The sequence below is a fragment of the Rhinolophus hipposideros genome (assembly GCF_964194185.1).
Source record: "Rhinolophus hipposideros genome assembly, chromosome: 16".
Classification (NCBI taxonomy): domain Eukaryota; kingdom Metazoa; phylum Chordata; class Mammalia; order Chiroptera; family Rhinolophidae; genus Rhinolophus; species Rhinolophus hipposideros.
Window position 1 is genome coordinate 60892179 of NC_138062.1, and position 10778 is coordinate 60902956.

At 59.1% G+C, this 10778-nt stretch overlaps 1 protein-coding gene across 4 annotated transcripts; it reads right to left on the bottom strand.

Annotated features, from left to right (window-relative positions):
* Positions 1–234: 234 nt before the first annotated feature.
* Positions 235–9902, bottom strand: WDR18 (WD repeat domain 18). Of its 4 annotated transcripts, none has more exons than XM_081077232.1 (11): positions 9661–9897; positions 8528–8638; positions 6961–7094; positions 6711–6852; positions 6033–6176; positions 5757–5821; positions 5534–5658; positions 5166–5332; positions 4339–4407; positions 4008–4135; positions 235–2380 (listed from the first exon to the last, which is right to left on the bottom strand). In XM_081077232.1, exons 1-11 carry the CDS (start codon positions 9868–9870, stop codon positions 2299–2301), a joined length of 1377 nt encoding a protein of 458 aa, XP_080933358.1. In that variant the 5' UTR covers positions 9871–9897; the 3' UTR covers positions 235–2298. The 4 variants fall into 4 exon arrangements, with proteins under 4 accessions (XP_080933358.1, XP_080933357.1, XP_080933360.1 ...); XM_081077231.1 differs by having other exon boundaries at positions 1125–3336; XM_081077234.1 differs by lacking the exons at positions 235–2380; positions 9661–9897 and adding exons at positions 3089–3336; positions 9114–9253.
* Between the last annotated feature and the right edge of the window lie 876 nt (positions 9903–10778).

Consider the following 10778-nt stretch of genomic DNA (forward strand, 5'->3'; position numbering starts at 1 on the left):
CGCCCCCGCGGGCCGGAGCACCCCTGCATGCCCAGTTCCGCGGACCTGCTCCCGCCCTCACTCCCTCCCAGACCCCTAATGACAGGGACCCACTAGGGAGGAGTGGGACCCACTGCCCAGGGTTGGGAAACGGAGGCTCAAACGGCCAGGCAGCGCGGGGGCGGGACATAACCATTGCTCTTCCTCACTGTGCCAGCGAAATTATCTCCCCATTCTACAAATGAAACCGAGGCTGGACACCAGGGAGAGAATTTTATCAAAAATTGTCCCCACACACCCGTTTTACTCCAGGACACCGCCTCCTGCCTGGGAATATGGCCCATTGTTCAGTCAAAAACACTGCAACCCAAGAGCGTTCAGGATTTGTCTTCATGGTCACACAGCAACCCCTCACCTTTAGTTAGAAGTGTCTACCCAGACCAACCCATCTGAGTGTGCTCCAACATCGTGTGCACTCTGGGGAAACCGAAGCAAGTGTATCTGATGGGAACCTAAAGGATAGATCTCCTGCCTTCTAGCTGTGGGAAGGGAACTTGGGGACTAGAGAACTCCTCTTCACCCTTCAAGACCCAGTGCCAAGTGCCCTTGCTCTGATACATTCCTTGCTTGCCGCCCAAAAAGATGTAGAGCGTCCCACACATACATCTAAGCTTCCCCTGCCTAGGGTAACTTCATCTTTTTATTTGCTTTCTTATTTACTGGACATCACTCCCACTCAACTCTGGGAGGGTTAGGGTGGGTCTTGCTTGTTAACTGCTGTCTCCAGGGCTTGCATAGTAGGAACTCTGCAATTGACTGTTGCTTGAGTAACTGCTCAGATGAGGACACTTGATTACATCACCCTCCACTGCTCAAGAACCTTCCATAGCTCCCTGCCATCTGCTAATCCCCAAGCCTTCGGGTGTTCTCTGGGACTCCCATCAAACAACCTGGGGTACCTGTGGCCCTGGCATACAGCAGGTGCTCAATAAGCATGGGCAGAATCAGGGCCAGCAGCACCCTGCATGGAATTCTCATCACGTCCTCCCTGGAGTGGGTGTGGGGCTAAGACAGAAAAAAACATCTTCCAGACACCTATAGGGTGCAGAGCAGCTGCCCAGGCACAGAACGTTCCATCTCTAATGAATGCATAATCTATATTTGTTTTGTGTTTTTTTCCCCCACACAAACACATTCCCTTTTGGAGCCAGTGTTAGGGGGCAGGAAAAACACTCCATTAAATGAATAAAAATTCCAAGTGCCAGCCAGCATTAAGGATAGAAATTTGTGAGGACTGCAATGAGGACTGGGTGGCTGGATTCCAGGTGACAAGGAACCCCTCATCCAGTCACCTGGCCAGGCACCCCAGCATGGGGAAAGTTCCCAAGGATCCCAGATTTTGGGACCCTCCCTGCCTGAGGCCACCATCATGCCAGGGAGTGGCCCTAGTGCTGGGGGAGATACAGGGTTCTAATGTCCTCAGGGACCACCTTGGTCTCATCCCACCCTAGGGTACATGACATGAGAGCTCAGAAAAAGGGACCCATCCTGAGTAGGGTCCTCACCCTCATCCCACCCCCAGCAGAGACTCAGATGGTCAATCGACAAACAATGCCCTTCTGTGTCTGGCTTCTCACTGAGCATGCCCTCAAGGTCCATCCACGGTACAGCAGATGTCAGAATGTCCTTCCTTTTCAAGACGGTCTGGATGAACCACGTTGTTTATCCGTCCAGCCACGGGTGGACACTTGGATTGCTCCCACATTTTGGCTGTTGTGTATACATTGCTGTGAACACAGCTGTGTAATCTTCAAGTCCCTGCTTTGTCCTTTTGGGTGTCCATCCACCCAGAAGTGGGACTGCTGGGTCACATGGCGATTGTTTCATTTTTTGAAGAACTGCCAGACTCTGTCACAGTGGCTGCCCAACCAGCTGTGTGAGGGTCCACTTTCTTCACCTCCTCTGACACTTGTTTTCTTTGCAGTGTGAGGTGCCATGTCACTGTGGTTTACACAGAAACTGCCAGCACACAGGAGTCCCCGTGAGGATCAGGGGCTGTCAGCATCTCCTCTCTGGCAGTGACGCCCAGGATTTGGGGCTCAATTGTACAGAGCAGCACATATAATTCTTCCAGACCAGATTGGTAAGAGCACCACTTCCTGTGCACTACTTGTGTCGCAAGTCAGCTAGGCACAAGCTCCCCAAAGCTCCTTGCAGGCCCAGGCGGGGGACACCCCCTTTTAGAGATAAACTGAGTCTCAGAGCCAGACCCGGCTTGTCTGAGGCCACGTGGTGATTTCAGGCAGGGCAGGGATGAAGTCAGCGGGCTGCGCCCTCACGGCCGCGTGTTGTCTGTAAGGAGCGTGGCGGAACGGCTGACCTCTGAGCCCTCCGTCGTGGCCTGCAGAGGGAGGAAGGGTGACCTTCCAGGCCCGCACTGGACAAGCAGTGGGGAAAGTATACACGTGGGAGCCATTTGCATGTTGATGCTTCCCCCACACCCCAAAGCTGTGGGGCAGGCACCCCATCTTCCCTGCCCAGAGCACCCCAGCAGCTGAGGGACCAGCATGATGTTCGGGGTGGGGGGAGGGAAGGCTCTGCTCCTGGGAACCTGTGGGGAAACAGCCACCCCCAGGGAAAGAGCCAGACCCAGGGGAGGCCGCAGGACGGAGGCCAAAATCATGGCGAGCTGCCAACTTGGTCTGGGACTGACGAGACACTCAGGCAGCAGCCCCCACCTGGAACTAGCCCCACAGCTAGCCCCAACTGGCTTCCCCAGCAGAGGGGCAGGGGCGCCCTCACCAAGGTCAGGGCCCAGGTGGCAGGCCCTGGCAGGTAAGGTGTCCCTTGGGGAGCACGACCCCATCCAGAAGCTCCCCCATGTCCTGGACTCTCTGCAAATCGACCTCCAAGCACCCCGTTTTGTTGACTGTTGGCCACAGACCCCGCTCCACGTGAGAGAGACGTGGTCCCCATCAACCAGCAGGCCCCTTCACTTGGCAAGGACAGCACAGCCCCAGGTACCATCGTGTCCGAGCCCCCTGGAGACAGGTAGAGGGTGGGCCAGTGCAGTCCCTGGGCACCCTGCTGCAGTACAGCTGGGCCACCTGCTGGCGAGGACAGCGCCCAGGAAGGATGACACAAATTAGCCTAAGAGCATGAACTCGGCGCTGGCTACTGGCTCGAAACTGCAGTTATTACAGGGCCCACTAAATCACAAAGATTGGGGTTAGCTTTCTGGAAGGTTCCGCGGGCAGCCTTAGGGCCGATGCGTCTGGGCTGGGCTCCAGGTACTGACTGGCAGCTGGCAGTGTCTCCAGGGCAGTGGGGACGCCTGTCTCCTTCAGGCCCTTGACACTGAAGAGAACATTGTGGTCAAGTGGACCAGCTGTGTGCCCCTCCAGGGGACTTCAGCCCAGAACCGGCCATCACTTCAGAGCCCCTGACTTCATCCAAGTGGAAGGGACCCTTGGTGGCTATCAGGGCAGGGCCAGTGTGACCACTGGTCCCTGAATCACTGCCACCCCTGGCTACTTCAGCCTGCAGATGAGGCTGCCCCCTGCCCCAGTCCCCTCCCATGGAGGGCGGCCTGGCCTGTGCTATGGTGCAAAGGCACTGTGTGACAGACGAGTGTGAGGAAAGTCTGCACACCACAGCTTCTACATACTGGATGTTTAAAAGTTGGGCTCTGACAGCCCCTGCCTCAACGGTCCCGGAGCCCAGTCTGGGACCTGGGACAGCCCTCGGCACACATGGAGGCCCAAGGAGGACAAGCTTTTAGGTCTTTTGTTGAAAACAGAACACCAATATGACACAACAGACACCAGTGGTCAACACTCAGACAGAACGATCCCTCACAAGGGTAACAATCCAAACGTGAGTGGGCAGACGACGGGCTCGGGTGGGTGGCTGGTCCCGGGGTAGGTCCGCTGGGTCAGCTGACCAGACAGATGGAGTGGGACAGGCGGGATCACGGCTCGGCCCACAGGCCCCAGGCCGCGGGTGGGGGTCCCGGTATCCGCACTCACTTGGCTGGCCGGGTGATGATGCGGGTGGAGAAATCGAAGAGGTCTCGGTTGATCTTGCGCAAATTCCGCACCTCGTCCTCCAGCTCTGTCACACGAATCCGCAGCTGGTCCTGGCCGCCCAGCACGCTCTGGGGAGGGGCAGGGGCTCAGAGGGGAAAGGACTTGGACATGCGGACACAGGAGGGGGCTCTCCTCCCCTATAAACAGCCCCTCCCCACCTCCCTCCGGATGCTGCCCTCCCAGCCTGGGCCCTGCCCCTTCTCTATGGCCTCATCTATCAACCCAGCCCAACACTCCCCCAAACCCACCCCTCACTGCCGGCCCCGCCCACCTTTTCCATCGTGCTGCACATCACCGCATGCAGTTGGTCCAACCGCTCCAAGTAGCTGGGCTCTGAGCCCTGCAATGAAGGGACAGCGTCAGTAACCTGGGGGCTCACCCACACCACTCACATCACCCCAATGGCGAGGTAGGTGTCATCCTGACGCCCGCTCATAGGCGTGTACAGACTCCTCAGATCTGCTTCCTGCTGCAGGGCTGTACCCCACAAGGCTCAGGGGACAGCAGTACTCAAGGCCACACCACAGGCATGGGACTGGGGTCAGGCCTTGGGAGACATGCAGAAACCAGGATCAAGAAGGCTCCAGAGGATGACCAGGTGGTTCGTGGGCAGAGCCCAGTGAGACGGACAAATGCTGCTGCAGCAGGGGTGCTGCCCGAGGGGCCTGGGCACCCCTCTGGGGCATGTGTGATTCCAGGGCACAAAAACAGGGCAGAGGTGGACGGAGCACAGCCCGGCCCAGCCCCGGCTGAAGACAGGCAGGCGGGCCACCCCGGGAGGGGAACAAGGTGGGTCCCAGGGGCGTGAGCACCATCTACTGCCCTGCTGGAGAAGGCACTGGACACACAGTGCCTCTGGGCATGCTCGCTTGGGAGTGCTGTGTGAGCCGCTTCCACTCTGGAAGGTTCTGGTGCTTTCTGAGGTCAGGGGGGGCCACTAGGCTAGGCTCAGCCACATGGTCAGAGGGACCTTCTCACTGAGGGTGTTGTGTGGAGGGCCCCCGTGGGTGTCTGAACAACAACCCTGGCCAGGAAGCAGATTCAGAGGGAATGCACACTGCAGAGGCCCAAGGCAGGCACACCTGTTGTGGCACCTACCTGCTGGTGGAGGCCCAGGCGCAGGGCAAGGGCCCCACGGTGCTGCTCGTCCCCATGCTCAGCACCCAGCAGGTGCTTGTTGAAGTGCGGCAGGGGCAGGCTGGGCCTGAAGTCGGAGCTTAGCATGCTGAGCGGCGCCAGCATGATGGAGGCATTGGTCACCGGGCCTGCAGTGGGGTTGGCGGCTGCTCAGGAGGCCACAGCTCCCACCACTCCTTACACCTACCCCCTGTCCAGGAGTGGCCCAACCCCTTTCCTCTGCTTGGCCCCGCCTCCCAGGACCTGGCCCGCTGATTGTGGACACGTGGCTTCATGACCTCTCGCTCTCCTGCCCTCATTCCTGCGCCCCGATCTTCCCCCAGCCCCACCTTTGAAGGTCATCGTCCTGATGCACTGCTTGCTCTGGACGTCCCAGAGGCGCACAGTCTCATCATGTGAGCCAGAGAGCAGCACACTGCCGTCAGTGGACACGGACAGGCAGGTCACCTGGTTCCTGAGGATACAGGCCCGAGAAACGGTGTTGCAAATGACACCTCACACAAGGAGAAAGACAACAGGGCCCCTTTCCTGCTCCCCATCCGGTCCCCGCACCTGTGGCCTTTGAACACCTTCCCGCTGTCCTGTTCCGGCTGGAAGCTTTTCTCTCTCTGCCCAGGCTGCAGAGGCCAAGGAACCAGTGACTAGAGGGACACTGTGGCACCTCAGCCCCAGGGGACCCAGGGCACTGAGGATGATGGGCCAGGGCCACTGGGCACAAGGACCCGGACGCAGGCAGGATGGACGGTCCCAGAGCCTTTGGAGGATGGACCCTGGGTAGCCCGCCACCCCCTAAGCCTCCAACCATGAACCCAAGCACCTGTCACTCACCCAGGTGCAGAGGTCAACCTGGAAGACGGAGCCATCGCTGCCCCCACAGAACATGTGATGCTCAGCCAGGTCCATGGTTACCGCCATGACGCTCACATCAAACAGCACTGAGAGCAGCAACTCGCCGGAGGAGATCTCCCACAGCTGGGGGCGGGCGGGTGTGGGCTGGGCACTCCATGATACAAGGGCCCCAGTGGGGCGGGGGTGCTGGTCTGAGAGCTGGGCAGCCCTGAGTGAGAGACCCTGGCTCCCATGGAACCTCGGACGGGAGCGGTCAACCCGGGGCTTCTTGGGGTTGGGAGACTTAGCTTCCATGAGGCACAGCTCAGTTCTTGTGCCCAGGACCCCTCGCCACTACCCGCTTTAGCTGCTGTCAGCCATGGGTTCTGCCCTCCACCTCCCAAGAGACAAAGACCCCAGGGCTGCATGCCCTCAGATCCCTGAGGTTTAGCCAGGGAGCCGCTGGGCGCAGGCTGCCAAGGGGGAATTTCCGAGCCAACACGGGCCTGGACTGTCCACCCTGTGGATGTCCTTGAGGCTGGAAGCATCAGGGGATTAAGAGCTGTCTGGAGCCGCCAGCCTAGGGGGAGCAGGTGATTCACCACCTCATGTCAGCCAAGAACCCGCCAGCCACCTGGACGCAGCTGCAGATCCACTGGGGAGGAGGGTGGTTCCTACCTTCACTGTCTGATCCAGTGAGGCCGTGGCGACCCGGGCCAGGGGCCCCCCAAAGCCGCAGTGCAAGTCTGTGATGGGGAGGGTATGTCGGGACCAGATGTGCCTGGGGGCCGGGGTCCTGGAGGGGTCCATCTGCAGCACACTGTGAGAGGAGTACACTCAGGGAGCGGCTCCCTGCCCTCTCTGCTGGGCCTCACTGGCTAGAGGCTGCACACCAGGTGCCCCACAGCCGTGAGGGTCGGGATGCTACCTGCACAGGCTCCACACCAGCACCAGGCAGTCCTTGCCTCCTGAGAGGAAGTAGCTGCTGTCTCCTGTGAACCGCAGGCAGGAGACGTCCTGATAGTGACGGCTCAGGATGACAAGGAGGTTCCCCGTGGAGACCTGGGGAAGGGGGCACATCGGATCAGGGCAGGAAATGGGCCACAGCACCTGGCCCCTCAGCTGCCAGGTCACAGGGGAGCATGAGCCTGCCCTGTTCACTGCACCAGGGCTTGAACCACCCAAGGAACCCCACCCAGCACAGGGTGAGGGGTTGTGTGACTGCTGTCCCCAGGTAAGGCAGGGCCAAGTAATAAGGCTAGTGAGGGAACAGGTCCCTAGGAGCAGCTGGACCCAGGACAAGCAAGGGGGTGGCTCCCAATGGTGATTCTGTCACAGCAGGAAGTCACAGTCTTCTGGGCTGGCTGTGAGGGGCTTCAAAGGCAGGTCCGGCAGGAAGGACCAGGGGTGGGGCTATGTCTTGCTGTGAAACCTGGGAGAGGGGAGTCCCAAGACCAGCAGGAAACCAAGAAGTTCGGTCTATGGAAGACGGAGGAGCCCAGTGGCAGTGAGGTGAGCCTATCAATGACACATGGCAAGGGCTACGGCATGAGGGTAGGATAGCACAGACGCTGCTTTGAGTGGAAGTGTCTCCCCCAAATAACTACGTTCACATCCTCACTCCTGGATCCTGAGACCTTAATTGAATACAGAGGCTTTGCAGGTATAATCAGTTCAAGTGAGGTCACACAAAAGTAGGGTGGCCCTAAATCCAGCCACCGGCACCCTCAGAAGAGGGAAACTTGGATACAGATGCACAGCTGCTTACCCCACAACCCCCACCCTAAGGGTTCCCAGCCTCCCCCACCCACTCAGCTGGGGGAAAGGCCAACAGTGGCAGCTTATGGGAGCCAGGGCGGCTGGCTGAAAGCCCTGGGCCTGGGCTCCTGCTTCTGGTTGGCGGCGTTGGATACCCCCTCGGGGTCACAGCTCATACTGGTCAGAAATTCTCCAAGAGGACGGGTGAGCCAAGGCCACACAGCAACCTCCACCCTCCAAGACATACCCTAAGTGTCCCTCATCATGGAGGGGCAACCCCCTAAAATGTCCCCCATCAGGCCATGGGGCACTGCTTTCTACCATGCCCCCTGCTCCAAGCTGGCAGAGACCGGGGCAAGAATTTCTCCCATGATGGGCAAACTGTGAGGGGCAACTATGGCCCGAGCAACTGCTTCCTAGTTTCAGAATCAGGACTAAGGTCTGAAGGCCCCAGGGCGAAATGAGGAAGCCCTTCCCATCTCTGTGGTCCTTCGATTGTTCACAGAGAACTCAATTCTCTCAGCATAACTCTGGGGGAGGCGCCCAGGCTGTTTTGCAGGTGCAAACAACGTCAGGCAGGGAACACAACATGATGACACCCACCTTCTGGCTACAAATCCTGACTGTCTGCACAGGAGGCTCCCCTCAAACATACCTGACTATTGGTAACACCACCATCGGTGGTCTAATAACCCAGAGGTCAAACCCCACAACCCCGGCTCTGTGCTCGCGCTTACCTCCCACAGGTATGTGCTTTCTGCAATGCCCGCCAGCACATAGAGGCCGTTGGGCGACGTGGTCAGACAGGTGACAGGCCCGGGACACATGATCTTCTGCTGGAGCTGGTCCTACAGGGACATAAGAAGCCTCTGAGCTTCATGCAGAACTCAGGAGCAGGGGGCAGTGAGGAGAGTGGGAGGGGGCGCCCAGGCAGCTGGTAAGTCCAAGAACGCCAGAAAGAGGAGCGGAAACAGGGATGGTTTGAGCAAATCCACAGTTCAGCAAAGGAGCATTATGTTCCAGTCGAGGCTTTGCAGGCTGGAGGTGGAGGTTTGAGGATCCTGGAACAAAACCAGGATGGTACTCCATCTGGGTGGGGGGCCAGAGGGTCCCTCTGGGCATGGGGATGGGCAAGGCCCAGAGGGTCCGGGAGGGGCATTGGGGCTGGAGAGCACAAAGACCAATGGGCTCGTTCCCCAGTGCCGAGTTCCTAAGGTCCCACCTACGACCACGACCTTAAGCCTTAGTTTCCAAAACTCTGAAATGGGAAAACTTCACGAGTGGTCTGTGGACTGCACCTGGCAAAGCCAGGGAACAGCTTACCCCGAAGAATGTCGGCTAGTACAAAAGGGGGAGCGAGCAGCTGCAGGGGCTGCATTTTGGGGTTGCTTTAACAGGAAACACCGTGGAGCCTGATAAGGAAGGGTAGTATCTTTTGGGGGAGCATAAATGCAAGAGGTTCCCGGGCTACCCTTTCACGGGGGTTCCCCAGGCCTCAGGCCCTCTCTCCAAGCTGACGAGAACCACGGAACTTCAACTGCACACTCTTCCTTTAAACGTCACGTCCGTTCGTGCGCAGCTCCCCTCACCTCCCCAACCCTTCAGGTGCCCCTGCAGAGCTGCCTCAGAGACCCGCCCCTCAGTCCCTCCAGGCCGCGGTCCTCAACTCTGCGCGTGCGCCTCAACGGATCCCCGCCGCCCCGGGGCGCGCCTCCCTCCACCGAAAAGACCCCAGACCCGTGCATGCGCAGAGCATCCTAAGTGAGCCCCACCCCCGACACACACACATCCAATTCAGTGCAGCCCCCACCGACAGCAGTCTAGGGAGCCCCGCGCCCCCCCAACGGAGCCCGGGTCCGCGCCGCCGCACCTTCCGCTGCAGCTCCCAGGCGCTGATGTAGTTCTTGCCCAGCTGCGCCGCCAGCAGGTACTCGCCATTGAGCAGCGCCAGGCCGCGGGGCCCAGCCTGGCCGCCGCGGTACGTGAGTAGGTTGGCGCCCGAGTGCAGCTCCCACACAACGCAGCTCCACAGCTGGGCGGACGAGTCTGTACACACGGCCACCTCCATGGGCGCCGCCATCTTCCTCCCCAACCGCCCCGGACGTGCGTCATCACCAGCGAGACGCGGGCGACTGCACCGCGCAGGCTAGAGCGGCACCCAGGTTGCCCCGCCCCCGGCGGCTGGCCGGCCGGCGCGTGCTTACCTGCGGTCGGGGAGGGGGCTTCCCTGTGAATTGGAATTTTTATCTCCGCTCGCCTGAGAATCAAGGGGCGGTGGCACCGCTGGGTTGGAGATCTTGGAAGGAACCCTCTTTCAAAACTGGATGGAGAAACCAAGGCCGAGGGTCTCCTGCGAGCAGTTAGTAGCTTTAGAGCCTGGAAATCTGGCTTGACCGTTTCCGCTGGGAGATTTGGGCCAAGTGACTCAACCTCTCGGATTTTTTTTATAATATGCAAATGATAAAGTACCGATCTCACAGGCCTAAATGGGACAGTGTACATAAAGCGCAGACTACATATCTGACATAACATTCCTAGTTGGCACTCAACATATGTAATTAAATTGGTTTTCACGGATCCACCGTTGGCCTCCCCCTGGACCCCTTTTCTTTGGGGGCCACAAAAATCTACGTTTTTATTTCAGGAATTTGGTGCAGCCCAAGCGAGTAGGGAGCACCTAACCTCAGGTTAACAGCTGCCACATCTTAAAACAGCGTATTTTAAAATACGGAATTAGTTGACAATCTTTGAAAAGGGACAAATCACTTAAAAGTCGAGACCTCCAGCTCGGGAGATTTGGCCGTCCGAGGCGGTGTATCCACAAGCAACACTGGGGGTGCTGGACCCAGGGTGCTTGCAGCAGGGCCCAGAACCTGGGGCCCAAGCCGCTGGAACGGGCGCCCAGAGTGGGGATCCACAGCCCCACCCCGGCCGCCAGGTGGCAGGCTTGAACCACCGACCCGACGGCCGAGGTTGGGCCGCACCCAG

Bases quoted from the DNA above. Each gene is read 5' to 3' on its own strand.
- WDR18 (XM_081077231.1), bottom strand. From the start codon at position 9,870: ATGGCGGCGCCCATGGAGGTGGCCGTGTGTACAGACTCGTCCGCCCAG. The intron at 6,853-6,960 runs GTAGCATCCCGA...CTCCTCTCACAG, and splicing joins CTGGTGTGGAGCCTGTGCAG to TGTGCTGCAGATGGACCCCT. The intron at 6,177-6,710 runs GTAGGAACCACC...GCCCGCCCCCAG, and splicing joins CACTGGATCAGACAGTGAAG to CTGTGGGAGATCTCCTCCGG.